Consider the following 26582-nt stretch of genomic DNA (forward strand, 5'->3'; position numbering starts at 1 on the left):
TCATAGCATTTTGGGAATAAAGTACATTTAGAACCCCAAATCACCCTGTCTCCTTAGCTCTCCCCACTGTCACAGATGGTGTTGGAATGGAGCTTTGGAATTTTGGTTGCTATTGACACTGGTTTTGGTACCTATTCTTTTGTTGATGGTGGTAGTGGTGGTGGGTGGGTGTATCTGTGAGGTGTGTGTGCACATGAGTGTATGCACATGTGTATGCCTGTTCATGCAGGGGTGGAGGCCAGAGGTTGATGTCGGTATCTTTCTCTATTGTTCTTCACCTTATTTTTTGAGAAAGAGTCTCTCTCTGCACCTGGAGCTGCCTGTGATGGCCAGACTGCCTAGCCAGAAAGCCCCCAGGGTCTGTCTTCATCCCCCCTTTCCCTGGTGCTGGGGATGCAAATGGGCACCACCATGTGTGGCTTTTCCATAGGTGTGGAGGACCCAAGCTCGGGACCTCATGCTTCCATAGTGAATACTGTACCCACTAAGCCATCTCTCCAGCCATGATCCTACTGTTTTGTGGAAGGATAACAGCCATTTGGTAGAAATTATAAAAGCTATGACAGTAAGAATAGAGTCCAACAGAGCATCAGGCTCTGTTTCATTGGCCAGTGTTTATGCAAGAGGAGTGAGAGAGTCAGCACCAGCCCTGCGTGTTTTCTACCTTATAAACAGTTAAGCTGTAGCACCTGATCTGTGTCCTATGTAAAGTGGAATCATGCCTGGCATAAATGTTCTGGTGGCAAGAATTATTACAAGTTATAGTAAACAGCCCCCAATGCAAACAAGGGTTGCAGACTTCCTGAGGCCTGGCACCTCTGATACTGTCCAAGGCCAACTAGGCACCAGATCACAAAGTTAGCAAACTTCTAGAAGTGTTTTTGCTAAGCTGTCATTTTTCCTTCTGAGGAAAAATGAACACTCATGTTTTAGAGAAAAGTTTTGAACTTCCTTCCTGTCTTTTGTGTCTCAGTACAAGATCCATCATCCAGAGCTGGTGAGATGGCTCAGTGGGTAAGGGTGCTTGCTACCAAGCCTAGTGACCTGAGTTTGATCCCCGGAACATACATGGTAAAAGGACAGAACCAACTCCCACAAGTTGTCCTCTGAATTCCATACTCAGGCTGTGATGTGCATGTGAACACACACCATACCACACACACACACACACACACACACACACACACACACACACACAAACACAAACACACACAATACATAAGAGCCATCATCCAAATGGGAGATACTTTTCACAATAGCCTTTATTGCCAGCAGACTTACATCTATAGTCACTGAAACAATTCACTATTTAAAAATGGTTGCTTCTCTCAACCTTTGAGCCATGGTTATTCTGTGCTGGGAAAGAGCTGTTCACAGAAATATAACAAGGTGCGTTTCATAGAAAATGTCTACTTACATTGCCTGTCCCATGCTTGTGAAATTGTGTGGACAAGGGCAAAAACCTCAACATCCAAATGTTTTTAGTATCTAAGTCAGAGGTCCAAAGGGGTTGCTATGGAGTCAGAAATGTGAAGATGACTGTCCTGATTATAAAGGCACATGGTCCAATAACCAGTTACAACAAGAACAGCATTATCTAGAGTAGTTGGCATGTTATCCCCCATCCCCAGGTCTCAGGGTGGGAAGGATGCTATGCGCTACCTCCACCTGCATGTTCTGGAAGCAGAAGTGTGCCAGACCCATGGTGAAGGGTATGGGGCTGGGAGTCTCACAACTTCCCAAAAGAGGAGTCCCTGGAGGTGAGGACGTCCAAGCTAATTACCATCACCTGTTGTATCTTGGGATCTCCACAGTGTTCACCAAATAACATAGGTTTTATCATTTTCTGTAGAAAAATATTAGAAAACTTGAAGTTGGTTTTGTATTTCTGCTCCTCACATGGATGACTTAGGAGGCCAATCCCACGCCTATATCAAAGTAGAAAGGGGTGGACTGGCCATGCACTCAGACAGACTGCCGTTACAGTAGGTGTTTTTGTCTCACAGAAGTTAATGGAAATAAAAAATTCAAATAGTCATCTATCATGATATGGAATTGGCCACCTAAATGCTTTTGAAGAATAGTACCTTGTTACACACTTCATTTACACAGAGCTGTCTCCTAATCTTGGGATTTTAAACACCAAATGTTTAATTCTGAATACAAAGAAACATTCACGTAATTCCACAATACTCTGAAACAAGTTATATTGAAAAATAAAGAACATTCCACTGGCAACTCACACATAGCTGTTACAAAAAAGAAAGAAACTCAGTGTCCCGAGCTGGTTCTTCCCCTTTTCTCCGCCTTGTGAGTTGTTGCTTGATTTCATGTGACTGACTTTGGTTGTGGTAAAAGTTTCTGCTCCAGTATGAATTCAGTACCTCAACAGTTCAAGCTGCAGGTGCTTTCCCCAACCCACAGGCATAGTCCTCTATCTCCAGTGGGTACATAAAGCTGTTAGGTTTTCATTGTCCATGGTTTCTCTTCATCCCTGGGGAAGAAGCAAGTACACGTGGCGGTCTTAGGGATTCACCTACCAAGGGCATCTGGGCCAGGAGGGCAAGGAAAGGGAGGCTGGGGGCTGCTCCCCGCCCACCTCCCAGCATCACTTTCTGCCTTGCTCCTCTACAGCGCTACCTATGGTGCAAACCCTCAGCGTCCCCAGCTCACTCAGGGAGCCAGACCCTTGTTGGTACTGTTGAACATGGGCACACCAGCACAGTCAGGCTTCTCCCATGTGTGTGTTGGGGGCAGTGTTTCTACTACACGATAAACTGGGGCAGATACACCCAGCCTCTACTTCACTGTCCCATAAACAGGGCCTGCTACACAGGCCATCATAATGCACAAATGTGGCTAGGAAGGCTGGCAAGCAAAGCTACAGGGTTGTACTGTGTAGCTCAACCAGGAAACATGGCCATGCTCCTGAGCTCGCCTCCAAGGAGACTGCCTCCATTGGTACACAAAGGTGCCCAGGGACATGCAGTGCTTTTTCTTTTAATCCATAGTCTGCTGCATCCTACCCTTGTCTTCTGCTGGCTGCTCCCCATGCTTCTGTTTTGTTTTATTGAGACATGGCCTCAGGTAGCCTAGGCTGGCCTTGAGCTCCTGATCCTCCTGCCTTTACCTCCCAAGTACTGGAATGCGCCATGGCCACCACCCTCAGCTTGCTCGGCCTTTTTCTCCTGTCATGACACACAGTGACACCCCTCCCCACTCTCCTTGTGACCCATTCTACTTCTTTTTGTGCTGTGGTCTCACACCCCATAGCACCCATGTTGGGAGCCTCGCCTTGGTCCTGTGTCGGTGGGTGCCTTGGGCCTGTTAATCCCCAAGCCCTTGACACCTGTTCAACATCTACTTGTCTTTGTAAGAAAACCCCCAGGAGGCCCCAGGCACCTATCACAGAACTGACCTGTGTGTGCATTTGGTTTTAATGCAAGGAAGTGTATGTGTGTTCATATGCACATGCAGTTCACAGTCACAAGTATTGGTATAAAGTGGTAAATTTTTTCTGGCTGCTATAAAATGTGCCAGTTTTAAAACTGTGCGTTTGTTGCTTGCAAACTTATAAATGTATATAAACCCCATTATAAATAAATTGCATCTGGCAGATGGCATTTTATCTGCCAGCCACAGTTGCAGAGAGTTGTTAGAGCTTATTAATCCTCCACTTTTAAATGCACAGTATGAACCTGGGATCTATGACATGAAGTGACATGAAAACTTCATCAGAAAAGGAGAGGGAGGCCACTAGCAAGAGTCAAGGAGGGGCTGGAGACTCTCACCAGCCAAAACCAAAGTCAAGAGTCCCCAGGCCACATCAGTGTCTCCTTAAACTGTGAAATGCAAGCATGATATCCTCACTCCAGGCCCACTGAGTCAGGAGCTCAAGGGGCAGAGCCCAGAAATAGACGTGTGAACTATCCAACTGGGTGGGCTTTGATATCTGCCTTCCGCTCCAGGACTGTTTATTGTGGACACTGTCTCTGCCCCAGAACTTCCCAGCTTGCACATTGTGCATAGGTGTACACAGGGTTGGACAGAAATCACTGGAAATAACCTTCCACACATGCTGGGTGTGGTGGAGAAGGCTCCTCACCCTGCCCCTCTCAGCGGGCTACTTCAGAGGTATGTTCATGTCTGCTCCCAAGGCTCTGCACAGGGTGGGCATGCAGCTATCCACATGGCAGAAAGCTGCTTAGCAATTCAACCCCTCCTTATCAGCTACCTCCCTACCAACTCCTGGGATCATTTCCTAAAAAGCTGTATGCACCCAAGTCCCCTCCAGAGTCAGCTTCTGGAGGAACTCCAGCTAAGACAGGAATCACATGCCCCAACTCTCCCATCCAAGTGACTCAGGCCTTCATATGTTTTGAGGTTCACAAAAATGTGCAGTCTGAGGAGAGAAGCACTGCTTGCCATTTTCATGGGGTGGCCTATATATTTGAGCTTTACAAAGGACCTTAGTAGGTACTGCATTCTTTCCTAGATCCAGCCACTGACCTTTGCCAACCTCCACCTGGCTCTAGTTTCCTCATCTGAAAAACAGGAGCCCCTCCAGCTGAACTATTTTAGGAACATCCTGTTATTCCACACAGAGCAAAGAGCTCTAGGTTTGCAAAATGTTCCAGGAGTGGGGTTCATCTAATGTTTTTTTGAAAACATTTTCTGTGCCACACTGAAACTCATGGCAAGGATTTGTGTGGGCATTTGTTCTCTTTTGAAATCTTCCCACAGTCTTCCTATACTTCTAACCTGGCTTTCAGAAATCCACAGATGCTGTTCACAGATGGCATGTCACTTGGGCCTGTGGGGGAGAGCCAACATGTACTTTATGAATGAAGAATCTTAGAAAGTCCCTTTTCATGCATTTCACATATTCATGTGAAATGCTTTCTGGGGTGAGAACTTGGGGCATTCTTGGGTGTGGTGCAAGTCTTGGCTCAGGGAACCCATCAGCCAGCTCAAGGCCACATTATGCTGGTTGTGCTGGGGCTGAGCTGCGCAGAGGTTGTACTGCTGCAGTTACTGTCCCAGGGAAGTTGGATTTCTGCTCAACTCATTCCTGGATGAGGGTGTGGCACTGATCCTCATATAGAAATGAGAACAGGTTGTCCACTCCAAAGCCCATGCCCAGGTGTCTGATGCTGTTGTGGGAAAATCTTCCCACAACTGGGGGAGCTGGGGGCATCTTCAGGACCACAGGATGGGCCTGGGCCTGGGCCTGGGCACACAGTGACTGTGATCCTAAAGCTTGGGCTCTTTGAGGTTCACTCCTCCCTGGTCCTTCTCTCCATTCTAATCTAGGCCTTTACCTCCATTCATGGCTTATCATTCTCTTCAACCAAAATTACCTATAATTCCCTCTGTTGTCAGGAGACCCTCAAGGTTTCCATGTGTGGCAACCACTTGACATCAGTCCATCTCATCTGTCCACCATCTGAGATAGCCTGCAACAGAAAGCTATTCATGAAGGCTGAGCATGAAGGGTTCCCATGGTAACCTAGGCATAGATTGATGATTGAGTCATCTGACTGCAACAGACTGTTCACCTCATGCTACAGGTAGATGTCCAAAAATCAAAGTCAACTTAGACCACAATGAGCAGCCCCACAATGAGAGGTCCAAGAGGTTATTTGAAGCACAGCTCATTCTTCCAGGAAAGTAAGGGTAGGGATTGTGCAAAGTCTTCAGGGCCACTGCGTAAGAGTAGTCAGGGGCTGTTTAAGACTGCGGAGCTTCATCTTGCAAAACCGACTGATACATAGTTCTGGGTAGAGTGGCAGGGTGCCCATACAAAGGGGCACAGGACCCAGGCACTGTCCACAGCCCCAAGATTGCCTGGCTTAGACTCAGCCTCTGTGCCTTGGGAGTCAGAGCCCCCAAATGCACAGGGCAGTGCTGTTCTGCCTGCAGTTGCTACTTGGTAGCCCTGACTGACCCAGGAAGATGCAGGCTGGAAACCAGGGGAAGAAGAGCCCAAGCTTGGGGAGGAGACTCCGTTGGACTTGCCTTTAAACCTTGGGCTCAAAATGTAGGCTAGCGCACAGCTGTGCACAGGAAATGCTGAGTGAGCAGAACAGCTCTGCTATCAGCTGACAATGTGACCTGGAGTGAGCCTTAGTTTCCCCATGAGTGAGTGAGGTTCAAGGAAATGCCCCATCACACACACAGTACCTGGAGGAAGAGATGGTAAACCTGTGTGTGTGCTCTAACACACTTCACAAATGGAAGGGAATAGACGTCAGAACTGGGCTACTGTCTGTTTGACTCAGGAATCTGTTCTGTGGGTAAAAACCAGTGTCAGACTATGCATTCAGCACACATACAGTGCAACTAGTCCTGTGATCTGGGATCAAAATTACATATTTTAATATTTTCTTATTTTTATTTTATGTGTATGAGTGTGTTCCCTGCGTGTATATAAGTGCACCTATGTTGTGCAATACCTGTGGAGGCCAGAAGAGGGCATCGGATCCCCTGGAACTGAAGTTATAAATTGTTGTTAGCCACCACGTGGGTGCTGGGATTCAAACCCAGGCCCTCTGCAAGAGCAGTCAGTGCTCTGAACTGCTGAGTCATCCATTTCTCCAGCCCCCAAATTACATATTTTAAATTAATAGTGAAAAGAAAAAAACTGACCCTAATACTTTAATACCACATATATCCTGGATTCAGGGAAGACAGCTGCTACACTGCTTTCTAACTCTCCTGGAGAAGAAATCAAAGCAGAGCAAATGCTGCTGTGTTCATGGAACACAACTTTTGTTTTCTGCTTTTCTAGCCTCCTGAACATCAGCTTTCCAGCCTTGCACAAGTGGGGAATTCAAGAATGGTGAAATAAGGTGATTCCATGGGTTTTTGTGTGTAGTATCCATTCACACACAGGAGCAGCAGTCCCATATGTGTGTGCACAGGGCATAGCCTCCTGGGGGACAAGAGTGCAGGGTGCCTCTTGGGGTCACCCATAAACCTACCTGGTCATAGGACAGAGTCTGAGCCAGGGGCTACCAGCAAGTCTACTCAGCCCCAGGATGTATCCACGCTGTGTCTATAACCAACGTCAATCAGGAAGTAGCGGGGTGAGCAGGATTCTAATTCTAAAACATTCTAGAAGACTGACCACTGCCAGCTTGGATTCAGTGGGCCTTCCAAGCGCAAAAACTGTAAAGAAGTCTCCATATATGAAACATGGGATCATCCCACACCTATCCACTAGCTCCACGCTCTCCTCCCACCCAGCCATACCCCCAGACCAAAATAGGGCTGACACCTCAGCACTGGAGCCTTACTCATCTGATGTTTAAGTCTCCCCTTAATTCCCATTAAAAGCATATAATTTATCATTATCCAACTGTAAACATATACAGAGTTCTTCTGTTCCACTGGCCAGGTGTGCCATATGCATGGGGGTCTCATTAGGACCAGAGCCCAGGTTGCAGCCTATGAGGAGATATCAACCAACAAATGCATCATCTTTCTGTGTCTTAAAGGACAACATCTGCTAAGCTATAGGGTGACCAAAGCCCAAAGTTTTAAAAGTCATAACATTGCCAACCTCAAAACACAAAATCATCATGAAATGACAGCTTCCAATCTGAAGGAAAAGGGTCAAGGCAGAGGGTCATGGGACACTTTGCCCTTTCTGTGGAGCTACTGGGAAAATGTAGAGGGGGCCAGCAAGGTGGTTCACCATCCTTCACTCCAGCTGGTGCCAAACACACACAGACCCAAGAGGCTGGTAGGTGTGTCTCTGAGGCTCAATTCTGTGCAGAGATTGGCACGCACTTTTGCAAGGCTTTTATGCATGTGTTTTGTTCTACTGAATACAAGAGGCATGTGGGGGAACATGTTATCAGAAGCTTCCTATAACCAATACACTGGCTTGAAGGACATACAGACCAGGAACAAGCCCATCCCGCCTTCCACAGACACATTCTGTTTCATCATTATATTGATGAAGATAAAGGAGGCATTTGTCAAGCAAAAATATTGACTGATGAGCCTTATTTTGTGCCGTAGTTGGCCTCAAATGAATTCACACACATTATTGGGGTCAAGCGTGGCAGGTGACTATGTTCATCCTGACCCGGAGGGGCTGGAGTGCTCCTGTTCTGCAGTGGAGCTCAGCAGGTCACCAAGTAGTGGAAAACCCATTCACACAGCATATGATACAGGGGCATGGGAGGCAGTGCCTGGCAAGTCAGAGCTGGAGACGTCAACCCCATCCGCCAGCAGAGTCCCAGCCCAGAGCCCGCACTTGCACAGAGTATTAAATACACTGTAAGATATTGTTTAGGACTACCACAATTTCATGTTTTCTGCAGAGCTTCAGGCTCACCGCCATTCCCCTTGTATTGTGCTTATTGTATAAAACTGCAGGTTACACCTTGCTAGCAAAATTTCCCAGTAGAATAGGTCAGTTGAGTTAAATTTTTTGCCTGAACAACTACAAACTTGTCTCTCACTAAAAACATACAGCATAGAGCATTAGTCTTACATCTTTCTTAGTCTTAAAAAATATAAATATAAGGGCCATTTGTACAGGATGTATAGGTATATACATCTCAAATATGTGTCTGAGACTTGTAGTACAAGTTTATGAAACTTGGAGGAAATCTTCCTTTTGGGATCTTTTGAGGAAGGTGCTGAGCCCACAGACAGCTGCCCAGGTCCCATGGGCTGAGACCAGGGGAGCCCAGGTCCTCCTGACCTGGCACAAGGCATCAGGAGAGTCCAGAGCAGCTCAGTGTTTCCTCTTCACTGGCTGCTGGAGGCAGAGCTCACTCCCAGCAGAGATGATGGGCAGGCTGCTCTCAAGGTGGTAGTTGATGAGGTGGCTGATGCTGTCAAAGACCCTGTCTTTCGTCCGGATCTGTGAAGATGAAGTAAAGGGGAGGTCAGGCATATCTCAGAAGCAGTCAAGAAAGAACATTCTGTATAGTCAGGATTACCTGTAGCATCTGACTTGGCCCAGAAGGGCAAGGGGCAAGAGGAGGAACAGCCTTCCTGGACCTGCAGGCTCTCCGTGCTTCAGTGGTAACTTCAGCTCAGATCCTGGTCCCAGGCAACCGCTATCTGTCCTTCTGAGACAGAGCCTTTGAATGTTTCAGTTCACTGCCCCATGGACCCTGCTTACCTCATTCCCTCCCTCCTTGGCCATACTGGGTCCAGGGGCCAGTGAAGACAAGAAAATATATAAAATACAGGCGAAGAAGGAAAACAAAACTACTTTTTTCCCCTCAGACTGCTGCAAAGCAATCTAGATAAACATACGGATAAACACCAACAATGAAAACCATCCTTGATCTAATATACAATTATGGTAAATCTCCAAGATTACAAGTTAGTATACAAAGACCAATCACAGCCCAGAGAGATAGTTCAGTAGGTAAATGTACTTGCTTGCAAGCTCGGTGACCTGAATTCACACAAGTACCCATGTAAGAGGCTGGAGAAATGGCTCAGCGGTTAAGAGCACTGGTTGCTCTGCAGAGGACCCAGGTTTGGTTCCCAGCACCCACATGGTGGCTAGCAATCATCAGTCCTTAACTGCAGTTCCAGGGGATCCAATGCCCTCTTCTGGCCTCTGTGGGCATTGCATGACACAGGCACACTTAGATATATTCAGACAATACACTCAAACACACAAAATAAAAATAATAAAATATTACAAAAAAGGAACCCATGTGAAGGTGGAAGGGGACAAAAAGACTCCACAGACTTGTCCTCTGATCTCTACACATGTGCCCCCAACACCACACACACACACACACACACACACACAATAAATAAATAAATAGATAAATATTTTAAAGCCAATTTCCTATATACCAGTAATGACTACATGGAATCTGAAATTTAAACCACAATGCCAATTCCAGTAGCATCCTCAAAAACTAAATATTTAGGTATTCAACAAAATACTTGGGTATAAATCTAGCAAAGTATGTATAAGATCTATCAAAGAAATCTACAAAAGCCTGATCAGAGAACTCAGAGATGTTCCATGTCTGTGGATGGGAAGACTTTATACTGTCAAGATCTTAGTTATTTCCAACTTGATCTCTGGATTCCATGCAATCTCAATCGGTCTTTACAAATTATGTAGTTGGTATCAACAAGCTTTCTCTGAAGTTTATATGGAGAAGAAAAAGATCCAGAGAGGCCAACACAATCCTAAAAAGAACAAATGTGGAAATGGTCACTACTTGAATTTGAGACCACCGCAGAGCCACAGCAAGGTAACAGTGGAAGAACTGACAGGTATGTAGACGGGACAAAACAGGGAGCCCACAAAGAGATCCACCAAGTTCAGTAAACTAAATTTTAAGAAGAGAAAAAGTTATGCAATCAAAACAACAGCATTTCTAAGAGATAGTCCTACACGCAAAATAATATCTTCAAAGAGATCTGATTATATCCATTCAAAAATTAACTCAAGTATATTAAACAGAAAATCATAAAACTCTTAGGATACTGTTAGGAAATGTTAGATCAGGATTGACTAGGGCAATGTGAAAATGAAAGATGAGAGACAACCTTAGGAGCAGAGCGTTCTTTATTAAGAACACCGAAGGTGGGGACAATTTCTCTGTGGGATTTGAAACTGCACCCTCAGGCACAGTGGGTGGGCTGCTTATAAGGGTGGGGGGATTGGGAAAGGGGAGGTGGGTAGGGTTAGTATCGGTGACATGGTTCAGAGGTTTTGAGACATGAGGGGCTATTTGTTTTCCCAGATAACACGGTCTCTGGGTTGAGGGCTTTCACAGTTCCTGGGTTAGATATTAGCTTGAATTTGAAGTTTACCTAGGGTTTACTCAACCTAGTATGAGCCCCTTTGGAAGTCAGCTCAGGGCCCTCTTAAGTCCAGCCATTTTTATTCAGAGACAGTGTAGGAAAAAATGTACACAATCTTGGTATTAGAGAAAGGAAATAACGGAATATTCCTAGAAAGGAAGCTGACATCAAAGTGCCCTTCAGAGAAGCTTCATTAGGAGTTACAGATCCAAAGCCATAGGCAGCCATGATGGAGCCCTAAGATGGGAGAGTATGGGAAGAGATAAGGCATTGTACTACAAACAGTGTGGTGGGGTCTTGAGAGAAAGTGTCTTCAATTCTGTAAGACAATGGGAGTTTCTCACTCTTATAGGTTTCAGACACAATAGAGGGAAGACTCCATGTAAACTGACATACATGCCGAAAGTCAGGAAGGCACTGATAAAGATAAGCTATAATTCAAATTTGTTCTGCCGCTACAAGGGGAAGGGACACACCATAGCACATGGGGGTTGGGTGAGGGATAGAGAGAGAAAGGGGGGGAGAGACTGCAGGGGGCAAGGTCTGACTTCTAGAGAGAGCAACAGTCAGAAGCTCTGGGACTTAATGCTTGGACTTAGCAATGACTTTTTAGGTAAACACCAAAAGTGTAGTCTATGAAGGAAAGAATTGATGATAACCTAGACTTCATCAATTTAAAACTTTCAGTTCTGTGTAAAGACACCATTGGGAGATAGAAAAGACAACCAATAGACTGGGAGAAATTCTTTGTAAAAATCTGATAAAAGATTCTTAACTAATACAAAGACCTGTTAAAACTGAGCAAGAGGAAATAAATGGCTTGTTTGAGAAAAAAAATGGTCTAAAGAAATGATGACATCTCTTCAAAGAAGACATAGAGATGGCAAGCAAGCTTATGAAAATATTTTCAGGGCAGGGAAGGTGGTTCAGTAGTAAGAGCACTTGCTATGCAAGCATACAGACCTGAGTTCCAACCCCAGTACCCTTATAAAAAGCCAGACATAGCTGTACATGCCTGTGAGCCCCCTTCATGTAGGCATGGAGATAGGCAGATCCTGCTGATAGTTTACTGGCCAGCCAAGCCGAAACAGTGAGCTTCTAGTTCAATGCGAGACCCGCCTCAATGCAATAAGGTAGAGAGCAACAGAGGAAGACACCTCATGTACTGCTCCGGCCTTCACACGTGTGCACACTCAATGTGCATGTAGCACACACACAAACACAAAATTTTCAAGATCACTTTCCATCAGGGACATTCATGGTAAACAAACAAGGAGACACTACTACCAAGCATTCTACTTCAGCCAAAAGCCAGAATACTGATAACACCAAATGCTGGACAATGTGGAACCACAGGATTGCTGTCACACTGCTTGTGGGAATGCAGATGGTACAGACACAGGATGGTTTTGGTGGTTTCTTTAAAAGTAAGCACACTGTTATATGATCCAGCAATCCCTCTCCATAGTATTTTGCCAAAGAAACTGAAAATGTATATCCACCGAAAAATCTGCACACAGGTATTTATACTAGACTTATTCAAAATTTCTAAACTTGGAAGCAACTAAGGTATCCCCTAGTAGCAAGTAAACTGTGGTACATCCATTTAGTGGAATAAAATTCAGCACTGAAAAAGAAAGGAGCCAAAGCCACAAGAAAACATGGAAGAAGCTTATCTTTGCATTACTAAGTCAGAGAGGTCAGTATGAAAAGTCCATACTTTATTATGAGTCAAGCATATGGCATTCTGAAAATGTGAATGCATGGATGGAGACAGAGAAAAGATGGATGGCTGCCAGGGGTTGGGGGAGGGAAGAAGGAGGTAATGAGCAGGTGGAGCACAGAGGACTTTCAGAGTGGTGAAACTGTTTAGTGTGATACTATAACAGTGGGTATACATCATTACAGATCTGACCAAACCCACAGGCTGGACAGAGCAGGAGTGACTTCATGGTCTTGGGATGGCAATGCATACACCGGTTAGTAAAATGTGCACTGCTCCAATATGGAGTGTTGACAGTGGGAAGCTGGGGGGAGGGGCAAATGTTCTTCTTACTATTTTTATTTTGTAAACCTACATTTTTTCTGAAAATTAAAGTAGATTTTTTAAAAAGAATACTCTGAGGGCTGGGGAGATGGCTCAGTCAGTAAATGATTTGGATTTAATTCTCAGAGCCTAAGTAAAAAAGTCAAGCACCTGTTTGTAATCTCAGTGCTGGAGAGGTGAAGACAAGCAGGTCCCTGGGGCCTGCTAGCAATCTAGTCTAACCTACTTGGTGGGTTTCAGGCTAGTGAGAGACCCTATCTCAAGAAAGTAAAATAGCTGTTGTGGTGCACACCTTTAATCCCAGCACTCAGGAGGCAGAGGCAGACAGATTTCTATGAGATCAAGGCCAGTCTGCTCTACATAGGGGGGTCCAGGCTAGGGACTACAAGGAGACCCTGTCTCAAAAAAAAAAAAAAAAAGCAAAATAATAACTGTGCACCAGGGAGGAATGATACCTGAGCCTCGGGCCTCCACATGTATCCGAACACATGTGCATGATGTACCCCCCCACTAACATGCGCATACACACACACATACACACACACACACACACACACACACACAGGCACAAAGAATACACTTAAATTCAACTTGAGAACACTTACTGAAACAAGGCCTTCAGGGAGAGCCGGTGGAGGAGAAGAAAGGGCAAGGCTGTTTCCATAAGAGAGGAAGTAACACCTTCACTTTAAATTTGTGTAGACTATTATTTCTAAAATTGTGTTATCTCTTTAGGCAGAGATTCACAAGGCTCCACAAAAGATTAATCAAGCTATTTCCCCCTTCGCAAGGCAGGGACACACACCAACACCTGATTTTTAGGGCTGTGGTCACAGGCATTATCCCCAGTGTCCACAGCTGTCCTGGCGCATGGAGGATGGGAGCTTGCAGGAGGAGATAGTGAAGGCTGTATGAGGGGTGTGTTACTGCCACACTTGGAGATGCACAGCCCCTGTGGCCTGTGGAAGTCTGGCTTATTATTTTTGTCTTTCTTCTGGAAAACCCACTTGATTCCCCCAGATGGTGCCAGTGGAGGCTTCCTTGAGCCATGACCTATGCCTTGGTAAGTAGCTTCTGGTGCCATGTCCAGGGGACAGGAAGTATCATGGGCAGTGAAATGGATGGAGGTAGAGCAATGTGTGGTATGAGGTGCCTGCTCAAGAAAGGGTAGTGGGTTCATACCCAACCTCAGGGGATGGATTTAGGGAGTAGGACGTACAGGTATGGAATTGAGGATGCAAATCAGATTCCCGGTCAGCAGTGACCAAACTGTACATGGACACCCGTGGAAACTCTGCCCTTGGAACTACCAGGTGCTTAGTAGTGGAAAACTTGGGGAGGGGAGGTGCCTACTCTCTGGTGGTGTATGCATGCTTTCTGAGGACCTCTGGGAACAGGAGGTGCAGAGGGAGTGGTTGGTAATCCATTGATCCGCAGTCTCGTTTGGCCTCTGTGATATAGCTATTTCCTTTAAATTAAAACATTCCTTCCTGGAGAAAGGCTCATTAAGACTCAGAAAGTACTTCCTCTTGGACCCCTTCCCTCCATTTTGGATTCACCAGACCCCAGCCTGCTCCCTACCAGGGACTCTCCAGTCACCCCATGTGCTGGATAGCTGTAGTTGTCAACTTACACACCTGGGTAGAGGGAGCCTCGATTGGTGAATTGCTTCCACTGAACTGGCCTGTGGCCATGTCTGGGGAGCATCTTCTTGATTATTGAGTGATATGAGAGGTGCCACCCTTGGGAAGGTGGGCTTATGTTGTATAAGAAAGCAGGCTGAGCACAGGTCAGAGGAGCAAGCCCGTAATCAGCATTCCTCTATGGCCTGTGCTCCAGCTCCTGCCTGACTTCCTGAGTTCCTACCTTAGGCTCCTTCAGTGATGAACTGTGTGACCCAGGAGAGGTAAGAGAAATAATCTTCTCCTCCCCAAGTTGGTATTGGTTAGTGTTTTATCACAGCAGTGAAGTAGCAAACTAGAACACCCCACATGGCCCAGAGACCTAGGTAGGCTGCCTGCACCCTCCTGCCATCATGCCAAAGCCCCACTGCTGCTGCTAGCCAGGGACCACTACCTACTCCTGGCCCCCTCTCCCTCTCTTTACAATAAGCCAGATTCCAATTCAGTCCCCACCAGGGACTCCTCTAACTGCCCAGAGACCCTGGTTCCTCTCTCTTTTCAGGACTCACCAGAGGCCTGCCAGCTACTTAACTGGGACTCATGTAGCTTTAAGACCCAGCAGCAGTCCACACTCCCAGGGGAAATCAATTCTAAGTTCCCTAGCCAAGCCACTACAGGCACCAGACTGTAGCTGCCAAGCAGAAGACCTAGGATAGAAGGTCTACTGCAAGTACTAGACAAAAAGAGGAAATCGACATCCCAAATCCCACTGCAGAAATAAAATCAACATAAAAAATCAGAATAACATGTCTCCTCCCAAAATTACAAGGACGATAGTAAGGGTCCCCAATGAAAATGACCTGGATGAACTGCAAACAAAGAATTTTAAAAATTATTATAGCTACGGTCAAACAACTCAAGGAGAACAAAGAGAGATGAATACAATGAAGATATCAGTCCAAGTGTGCTGGGCAGCTTTAGTATCAACTTGACATACCTGGGTTGAGGGAGCCTTAATTCGGGAATTGCCTCCAATGGACTGGCCTGTGGCCATGTCTGTGGGGCATTTTCTTGATTGTTGAGTGATGTGGGAGGGCCCAGCCCACTGTGGGTTGGGCCACCCCTGGGCAGCTGGGCCTGTGTTCCATAAGAAAGCAGGTAGAGCAGGGGCCAGGGGAGCAAGCCAGTAAGCAGCATTCCTCCATGGCCCGTGCTTCATCTCCTGCCTCCAGGTTCCTGGCCTGAGTTCCTACCTTGGGCTCCCTGATGAACTGTGACCCAGGAGATGTAAGCAGAATAAACTTTTTCCTCCCAAAGTTGGTATTGGTCAGAGTGTTTTGTCACAGCAGTGGAGAAACAAACTAGGACAGAAATTGGTACCAGAGAGTAGAGCACTGCTCTGACAGACCTGATGTTGGAGGATTATGAAAGTGTTTGGAACTTAGGGCTGGAAAAGCCATTGAGTGCTTAGAGTTTGTTGCTGTGGAGCTTGAAACAGTTAATGTTGAAAGAGCTGTGGATGATGGAGGTCTGGCTTGTGAAGCTTCAAAGGGAAATAGAGACTATCAGGGCTGTTTGTGTGATATTTTGAATTGAGAATCTGTGGGTTCTGGTCGGCTAAGGAAGAATCAGCTGTGATTAAGAAGAGACCAGAACCTGAAGTAAAACCTTTGCTTTACTGGGACAACTGATGCTGGTTAGCTGGGGCTAAAAAAACAGCTGTAAGTAACAAGAGACCAGCATCACTGTGGTGAAATCTGGGAGGTATTTCCTCAGGGTCAGCACACAGAAGCTGTGGTCAAGAGGGGGCCCAAGCCTCCATTTCTAGCTGGAAGTAGGACTTGGTAATGTGTAAGAGTCTCCTGCATGGTTCTGGTGTTGAAAGCAGAGAGTAGCTGAGGCTTATCACTCTGAGAGGCCAGGAAAGGCCATAGGTGAAAGTGCAGCTTCAGTTGCAGAGATGACCCCAGGTTGAAGGGGTCATGGAGAGAATCTGAAGCATTGTACCCCAAGAGTCCATTGGTGAGGGCACAGCCTTATCAGTGGAGACCCCAGGTTTTTTGAGATGCTGGGACCATGGGACAATCACCAAGAATAGCAGTAGGTATGGAATAGAACTGGCCTGGGTCTTTGAGACGAGCTGTGTGTGGTATGGATGGCAGAGTCAGAGAGGTGGAGCTGCCAGTACCCTTTGGAGCTCAGAAGATCATGAGTGAATCCCAGATGTCCAGCCTTGAGCTTCTTTGCTGGGCTTTGATTTTGCTTAGGTGTGCCTGATTCTTCCCTTTGAAATAAGACAGTACTTGTTTTGGATTTTACAGAAACCCACCTACATACAGTTAAGAGACCTTTAAAAGAGACTGTGGACTTTTAAGTATTCGGATTTTTTAAGGACTGTTGGGTCTTTTAAGGTTGTACTGTCTTATGTTGTGATATTAACATCATTTCTTGGGGACAAGAATTGGAAGGTTATGGTTTAATAGTGATATGTTTGTGTGTCAAGTTGACAAGGGTCAATTGTGCTGGATAGCTTTAGTGCAACTTGACACACCTGCGTTGAGGGAGCCTCAGTTGGGGAATTTCCTCCGTTGGACTGGCCTGTGGCCATGTCTGTGAGGCATCTTCTTGATTGTTGAGTGATGTGGGAGGTCCCAGCCCACTGTGGGTGGTGCCACCCCTGGGCAGCTGGGCCTGTGTTCCCTAAGAAAGCAGGCTGAACAGGGGCCAGGGGAGCAAGTCAGTAAGCAGCGTTCCTCCATGGCCTGTGCTTCAGCTCCTGCCTCCGGGTTCTTGCCCTGAGTTCCCACCTTGGGCTCCCTGATGAACTATGACCCAAGAGATGTAAAGTAAAATAAACTTTTTCCTACCAAGTTGGTATTGGTCAGAGTGTTTTGTCACAGCAATGGAAACACAAACTAGAACACCAAGTAATGCAAACAGAGCTTGAAGTGCCAAAGAGAAACAAAACTGAAATGGTGTTGGAAATGAAACTCAGTAAGTCAATTAAACACCTCAGTGGAATGCCTCACTAACTGAAAACAGAATCAGGGCAGAAAGGAAAAGCAGAGAAATTGGATTACTCAGAAAAAGTCAATGAGAAATTTTAAAAGAAATGAAAGGAACATGGGAGAGTTTGGAGACACCATGAAAAGACACAACCTTTGACTTATGGGCCTAAAAGAAAGAGAAGAACACCATAGTGAAGGCATTGACAATATCTTTAGTAAAATCATAAAGGAAATTCCCCAAATTTGGAGAAAGAGATACTCAGGTAGGTACAAGTAACCAACAGAACCAGAAAAGAACATTTCTACATTATATTATAGATCAAACATTGAAAACACAGAATAAAGAAAAACTATTGAAAACTACAAAAAAGGTCAAGTCACTTACAAAGGCAGACCCATGGGTTTTTTTGTTTTGTTTTTTGGGTTTTTTTTTTTGGTAGGCTTAGGTAAAGATCCTAGCAGAGAGCCTTAAGAAGGTGGGTTCTGACCTTCATCAGTGTAGTGGCTGTGATCTCAGCAGACCACCAGAGAGTATTGGGTTCTGGCCTCCCTCTGGCATAGGGGCTGAGAATATAGGGCACTGCCTGAGAGCACCTGGACCCTGCCTCCATCTGCTATTGAGCTTCTCCTAATTACGCCATAACCATCCCCCTACCTAGGAGTTCCCGAGGCTCCTCCCAAGGCTTCAGGGAAGACTGGCTTTGGTAGGCTAAGACTGAGATCCTAGCAGACAGCTTGAGAAGGTGAGGTCTGATGTCCATCAGTATAGTGGCTGTGATCTCAGCACACTGCCAGAGAGTGCCGGGTTCTGGCCTTCCTCTGGCATAGGGGCTGAGAACACAGCAGACCAACTGAGAGTCCCAAGATTGCGCGCCCCCCAGGAAATTTCCCAAATTTTCTCTGAGTTCCTGCTAGTAGGGGTCCAAACCTTAGAAGAAAGACTGAGTGTACCTGACTGGAACCTGACTTGGGCTTCTCTGGATACTCCTGAATAGCTGAGCTGAAGCCATCAGTTTCCTCCAAAATAAAACCTGAGAGATCCTGAAACCTGTACCAACCAGCTTTACATAACCAATAAGGAAATGACCCAGGCACCCTAATGTGGGGTCTCTCCCTCCCCTCGTGGGTCGTTGGCCACCGATCCACGAGAACAAAGGGAGCAGAAGTGACAAACAGTGTCAGGACAGCCAGTGAGCACTGAGAAAAGAAAGCAGGGAAAATATTGTGTGGAGGCAGCAGCCAAAGCTTCAGCTGATAGGTGCTCATAGTATGCTTTATTTACATATGGTGGTGGGATCCTATCATCTGGCTATAGGGCAATGCCTAATTATCCTATAGAAAAAACCTGGAGGCAGTTTTTATTGCAGGTAACTATGCCAAAGGTCATGTTCTGAATAAGGTCAGGCATTCGTGCTTGGAGGCACTTTCCAGGTAAGTCAGGCAGGAAGTCCCTGCTGAGAAAGGAGCCGACCTTAACAACAGGGTTCCCCAACACCCTAATAATACAAACAGAAGCATACTTCAACTTAATTCTCATATCAGAGTCATAAACAACAAAAGAAATTCACATGCCAAAATCACAACAAAAATGGAAAGCCAAAACACTATGCCCCCACCAAACTCAATCAGTCCTGTAGAAGAGTTCCACAAGGAGAACCCCCTAGAGATAACCCAGGACACTGAATTGAAAAGAACAATCATAAACATGATCAAGGAAATCAACAAATTTAAAGAACACACGAACAAACAAATCAAAGAGCTAAAAGAAGATAGGGATAAACTTCTGAATGAATTCACTGAATTTAAAGAACACACAAAGAAAACAAAGAACTGAAGGAAGATAGGGATAAACCTCTGAATGATTTTGGAAAAGAGCTAGAAATATTGAAGACTACTCAGGCTGAAATGAAGAAGGAAGTTAAACACTCAGTAAGCCAATTAGAAACGACAGGAGAAAGCCTCACCAATACGATGAATGAAATGGAAAACAGAATATCAAGATTGGAAGATAAAGTGGACGAATTAGACCACTCAAGCCAAGATTATGAAAAATTTTAGAAAATACAAGAATGGAATATGCAGGAATTGTGTGACACCGTAAAAAGACCAAACTTATGTATCATAGGCATACAGGAAGGAGAAGAATCCCAAGATAATGGCACAGACCATATCTTCAACAGAATCGTGGAAGAAAATTTCCCAAAATTAAAGAAAGACAAGCCCATAAAAATACAGGAAGCACATAGAACACCAAATACACAGGACCAGAAAAGAAACTCCCCACAGCATATCATAGTAAAAACACTAAATGTACAGAACAAAGAGAGAATACTGAAAGAAGCAAAAGAAAAACAAGTCACATACAAAGGAAAGCCCATCAAAACTAGAGCTGACTTATCAATGCAAACTATGAAAGTCAGAAGAGCCTGGACCAAGGTATTTCCAGTTCTACATGACAATAGATGCCAGCCCAGAATACTTTACCCAGCAAAAATGTCTATTATAGTTGAGGGGGAAAGAAAAATCTTCCATGACACGACTAGCCTGAAAGAATACATGTCCAAAAAACCAGCCCTTCAAAGAATACTTGAAGCAAAACAGAGAGTGGAGAGAGAAACAACTATACCCTGGGGCAACAAAAGAAAATAAATAAAGGTTATTAATTGAGGAAACACAAAACTAGAGAACACACACAGCAATCAAAATGATGACAACCAATACACAACTTTCAATAATGACCTTAAATATCAATGGACACATCTCTCCTTCAAAGACAGGCACTACCTTAAGGTAAAAGGATGGAAAAAAATTCCAAGCAAATGGCACTAAAAAACAAGCAGGGGTTGCAATTCTGTTATCTAACAAAATAGACTTCAAAGTAAAACTAATCAGAAGAGATAAGAAGGGTCACTTCATTCTGTTCAAAGGAACAGTTAACCAAGATGATATTATAATCCTTAACATATATGTACCAAACTCTGGTGCACCCAATTTCTTTTTTTTCTTTTTTTTTTTAACTTTTGAGAATTTCATACATGTATATAAGGTGTTTTGATCAAATCCATGCCCACTCCCTCCCCTCCAACATTCCTGCCTCTGAAGAGGTAACAAAAAGGTTTGAATTAGATGATACCATACATCAAATGGACCTAACAGACATCTTTCAGATATTCCACCCAAGCACCAAAGAATGCACTTTGTACTCAGCACCCTATGGAACTTTTAAAAATTGACAACATACTGTGCCACAAAACAAACCTCAACAAATAAAAAAAATTGAAATAATTGCATACATTCTATCAGATCACAATACAATAAAGCTCAAAATCAACACTGGACTAAGCCCTAGTCACTACACAAATGCATGGTGATTAAACAACACACTCCTAAACAACGAATATGTCAAAGGAGAAATTAAGAAAGAAATATAAAATCATTGCTGGAATTCAAAAGAGGGGACAATTCAACACAATACAACCTCTGGAACACTTTAAAAGCAGTCCTAAGAGGTAATTTTATAGCTCTAATTGCATACATTAAAAATTAGAAAGAGCCCAAATAAATGACCTAACAATGCAACTCAAGGCACTGGAAGGGCAAGAACAAATGAAACCCAAACCCAGCAGAAGAGAAGAAATAAGAAAAATCAGAGCAGAAATTAATGAAATAGAAACAAAGAAAACAACAAATCAATGAATCTAAGAGCTGGCTCTTTGAAAAGCTAAAGAAGATAGACAGACCCTTAGCCCAGTTAACCAAAAGCAAGGGAATATTTTAAAAACCAACTATATGCTAAATCTGAAAATCTAAAAGAAATGGATGGACATCTGAAATGATAGGAACCACCAAAGTTAACCCAAGAAGAGATCAACAGTTTAAACAGACCCATAACATATAAGGAAATAGAAACAATAATACAAAGCCTCTGAACTAAATAAAGCCCAGGCCCAGATGGATTTACTGAGGAATTCTACCAGACATTTAAAGAAGACCTCTAACTAATACTACCTAAGTTATTCAAAATGATAGAAACAGGGGGAGAACTCCCAAATTCCTTCTACGAGGCCAGCATCACTCTAATACCCAAACCAGGTAAAGACACAACCAAAAAAGAAAACTATAGACCCATATCCTTAATGAACATAGATGCAAAAATTAACAAAATACTTGCAAACTGACTTCATACAAAAACACATCAGAAAGATCATTCACCATGATCAAGTAGGCTTTATCCCAGAGATGCACAGATGGTTCCAATGTACACAAGTCAATAAACATCATTAATCATATAAATGGACTCAAAGACAAAAACCACATTGTCATCTCAATAGATGCAGACAAGGCTTTTGACAAAATTCAGTATGCATTTATGTTCAAAGTCCTAGACAGAATTGGACTGGAGAGAACATACCTCAACATAATTAAAGCCATATACAACAAACCCACAGCCAACATCATTCTAAATGAAGAAAAACTAGAACCATTCCCATTAAAATCAGACAAGGATGTCCACTATCTCCACACCTTTTCAACATAGTACTTGAAACACTTGCTAGAGCAATAAGACAGGAGAAGGGAATACAAAGTGTACCAATTGGAAAAGAAGGGGTCAAACTATTTCTTTTTGCAGATGATGTGATACTATACCTAAGAGATCCAAAAAGTTCCACCAGAAAATGCCTAGAATGGATCAACACTTTCAGTATAGTGGCAGGTTATAAAATCAAACTACAAAAATCAGTAGCCTTTCTATATACTAATAACAAGAAATTGGAGAAAGAACACAGGGAAATGCTCCCATTCACAGTTGCTGCACAAAAATAAAATATCTTGGAATAAATCTGACCAAAGACACCAAAGATCTCTACAATAAAAAATTTAATTGGTTAAATAGAGAGATTGAGGAAGACACCAGGAGATGGAAGGACCGCCCATGCCCGAATTAATATTGTGAAAATGACCATCCTACCAAAAGCAATCTGTAGATTCAATGCAATCCCAATCAAAATCCCCATGACATACTTCACAGAATTAGAAAAAAAATCCTTAAATTTGTATGGAAGCCCAAAAGACCCTGGATAGCCAAAGCAACACTGAACACAAAGAGCAACACTGGGGGCATTACTATACCAGATCTCAAGTATACTACAGAGCTATAGTCATAAAAACAGCATGTTACTGGCACAAAAATAGACACATAAATCAATGGAACATCATTGAAGACACAAACCCAAACACACACAATTTCAGCCACCTGATATTTGACAAAGGTGCCAAGAACACAAAATGGAGGAAAGACACCATCTTCAACAAACAGTGATGGCAAAACTGGACCTCCACCTGTAGAAGAATGAAACTAGATCCTTATCTTTCACCTTGCACAAAAGTCAACTCCAAATGGATCAAAGACCTCAATGTGAAACAGGAAACCCTGAAACTATTAGAAGAAAATTTTGGCAGTAACTTACAAGATGTAGGTGTAGGAAAGGATTTTCTTTTTTTAAATATTTTATTTATTATTTTTATTTTATGTGTGTAAGTGTATTGCCTGCATGTATGTGAGTGCACCTGTGTCATGCAATGCCACGGAGGTCAGATGAAGGCTTCAGATTCCCCTGGAACTGGAGTTAAGGACAGTTTGTATCCACCATGTGGGTGCTGGGAATTGAACTGGGGTCCTCTGCTAGAGCAGTCACCTCTTAACCGCTGAGCCATCTCTCCAGCCACAGGAAAGGATTTTCTAAATTGGACAGAAGTTGCTCAGGAATTAATGTCAGGAATCAACAAGTGGGCCCTCATTAAACTAAAAAGCTTCTGTATAGCAAAACAAACAATCAAAAGAGTAAAGAGAAAATTCACAGAATGGGAAAAAAATCTTCACCAGTAACACATCTGACAGAGTTTTAACATCCAGACTATAAAGAATTCAAAAAACAAAGACTGGAGAAACCAAATGACCCAATTAAAAGATGGGCTAAAGATCTAAACAGAGAGTTCTCAAAGGAAGAAATAAAGATGGCTAAGAAACAGCTCAAAAAATGTTCAACACCGTTAGTAATTAGGGAAATGCAAATTAAAACCATTTTATATTTTGTCTTACCCAAGTCAGACTGGGTAAGATCAAGAGAACAAATGATACCAAATGCTGGTGAGAATGTGGAGAAAGGGGAACACTCATTCATGCTGGTAGAATTGCAAACTTGTGCAACCCCTATGGAAAACAGTGTGGAGAACTCTTAAAAAACTAAAAATGAACCTATCATCTTATAACCCAGTTATACTATTCCTTGGCATATACCCAAAGGATTCATTCCTATTGTACAGACACTTGTACAACCATATTTGTTGCTGCTCTTTTCATAACAGCTAAGAGATGTAAGCAACCTAAGTGCCCCTCAGCTGATGAGGTTAACAAAAATGTGGTATATTTATACAATGAAGTTCTAGTCAGCAGTAAAGAAAGGTAAAATATTGAAATTTGTAGGTAAGTGGATGGATCTAGAAACTGTTGTACTAAGTAACACAGACTCAGAAAAAGAAATGATGTATGTTCTCCCTTATATGTGGATCTAGCACCAAATCCTTTTAAATTCTATGTCTTCTTAATAAGATGATCCTATACAGCAATCTCTTCTGCATGTAATAACTACCACCATCACAATTTCAGCTCTACCTGATCACTAAATATGGTCACAATTGGGCTTGTTGACGGTTGTGCTCATTCATTAAAGGAGGGCCAGTCAGGGTCATTGGACCCTCACCAGCATATCCAGCCACTCTGCCCAGATGATTGTATATAATTTGGTCCTAATCACACATGGTCTCCTGCATTTGGGGAGGGCTAAAGTAAATCTGGGGAAGGCTAGGAAGAGAAGGCTTGACCCTGGCTGGGTAAAGGCTTTCCAGTATGCACACCCTCAGGTCATACATATACCTCAGCAACTCCTCAGTAATGTCGGTAAGTAAGCTCAGTAAATTCATTGGTTCCCCAGTGAAACTTTAATCAAACATTGGTTTGACACTAGAACCTTAAGAGGGAATAAGCATTGCTTAGTATCCCCAGGAAAATAATTCTAACAATAGATGGAAAATTTATGTGTGAATGCTATTATGTCTCATAATTATTTTAAAAAAAGAAAGAAAATGAGAATGTAAAGGTGTTAAAAAGATATGGGAATGGAGATATTTTCCAAAATGAGAAATCCTAAGCAAGTGATGAAGGTCTGTGTAGGTTTGTTATGATTTATAAAGGATGAGACAAAATAATATACACAATAATCTTGAAATTTCTAAGGGCATAGTTTAGTCAACCAGTTTAAGGAACAAAATATTTATCTAGTCAAGGTTTATCTGAGAATATTTGGTTTTTCACCCAAGCCTTATCTATATAGCACATGGTTATTAAAAGTACCAGACTGATGGAACTAACCTTATTGGATGTTTAACAGCCATAGTTTGAGGCCTATATAATGTGGTCAGAGGGACTTAAAGGACAGTTTTTGCCCCTTGCCCTCCATAGTTGACTAAGTTCCAGGGGACTATGGAACATCTCTCAAATGTCCTGTAACTGTGGTGAGTCACCTGTCCTCTTGTTCAGGGAGGCCACAGACACCCCACCAAATGGACTTGAACCAGTGTCTAGTCTACAAAGAGGAGGGTCAACTCAGAAGAAACATCTCATTCATGCTTCCAAGTGAAGCCAGACATGGTCGAGCAGGACCTTTGACATTTCTTCACGTACCTGGACCTGGTAAAGGAAAGGAGTCAGGTGCTCCTCCCAAGCCTGTGTGACCCCTGAGGAACAGATCCTCAAAGGCCCTTAAGTGTAAAAGTAAATTGATTTATTTGGGCCAACTGAATGGTCTTAAACACCCAAAAGAAAAGTATAACCAAAGAGAAAAGTCATCAGTGTATTTCTTTAAAAATACAAGGGATTACACTTCCCAGACATTAGGCTTAAGTCCACATAAAAAGTTATTTAGATAATTATTTCTCTTGATGATTTTGTTCCTAATCAGAAAGTGCTGCTCAGATGTAAGACTTCAAATCTTGGTCTGCAGTACTGTAGTGCCCACCTGTAGCTAAGGGAGACAACCAGCTATTGTTCTAAAGTGATGGTCAAATTTGTTTTTCCCCCATCTAGAAGCCTTTGAGTGGGAACTGACACTGATTCTAACCACTCCAACAGCTATTGAAATGCCTGAAAGCAAATCCTGAATCCATCACTCTTGAGTCCAGCCTTGGCAGACAAATGAAAAATGAGGAGGAACCCAATAGAGGGATGCTTTTGGAAGCTCTCATCAAGAAATTCCAATGGACTCTCATATGAACATTTGAAATTTGCCCTGTTCTGACTTTTTTCTACTTCCCTGTCTGGAATCTGTAATGCTAATTACTCTTGCCTTTACTTCTTCACATCTCCTATTCACGATTCAAGGACTTTCTTTTCCCCCTACAGATAAGAGTTATGCAAGTTGGGAGTCTTTTAGATAGACCCACTGAAGAGGTGCTCCAGTTGCCTTACCCTGCGTCCCTGTTCAGCATGGAAGAACCCAGAGCAGTCTGCGTCCTGATTCCCTATCTGCAAGTTGGGTAACCTCTTCAGAGAATGGTGTGATAAGAATAGGAGGTAGGAACTGGCATAGGGAAAAAAGACCCCAAAGAAAAGTAGCCAGTTTATTGGGTAAAACACAACATCCTTGGGTCTCTTAGCAACATACCCCACTTCAAAGGCCAAAAATGTCAAAAGTATTTGGGAGCTTTTATCTAATTCTTGAAAGATTTTAGGGTTACCTCTTCTGAGGGGGGAATGTTAGAGTAGCCAAAATCTGCATAAAAAATAATAAAAGAAGAAAGAGTACATGAAAAAAAAAGAAACAGAGGATCTTATCAGAAAAGAAGTATTCTCAAGATACGTGAACCACTATTTTAGGACCAACTTCTCTTTTCCAACAGAATCTTTACAGAATTGTAGATAAGACTACAAGTCCTAGATCTTCCTTGCTATTCTCTTTCAGAGTGATTGTATAATGAATTAATACATGTAAATAATTCAGTGTAGTGCTTGTTCCATAATATATGTTAAAATATCTGCTTTTA

The 26582-nt window shown here is 43.4% G+C and overlaps 1 protein-coding gene across 3 annotated transcripts in view; it reads right to left on the reverse strand.

Annotated features, from left to right (window-relative positions):
• Nucleotides 1–6559: 6559 nt before the first annotated feature.
• Shc3 (SHC adaptor protein 3) overlaps nucleotides 6560–26582 on the reverse strand; it is a 219120-nt gene continuing 199097 nt past the window's right edge. For 2 of the 3 annotated variants that reach the window (XM_029558971.1, XM_029558969.1), the window contains one exon: nucleotides 6560–8881. In XM_029558971.1, the coding sequence (XP_029414831.1) occupies nucleotides 8753–8881 (129 nt within the window). In that variant the 3' untranslated portion in view covers nucleotides 6560–8752. The remainder of the gene's footprint in view (nucleotides 8882–26582) is intronic. The other variant, XM_029558970.1, reaches the window with a different exon arrangement.

Source organism: Nannospalax galili, unplaced genomic scaffold, assembly GCF_000622305.1.
Source record: "Nannospalax galili isolate Female #2095 unplaced genomic scaffold, S.galili_v1.0 scaffold1409, whole genome shotgun sequence".
Taxonomy (NCBI): domain Eukaryota; kingdom Metazoa; phylum Chordata; class Mammalia; order Rodentia; family Spalacidae; genus Nannospalax; species Nannospalax galili.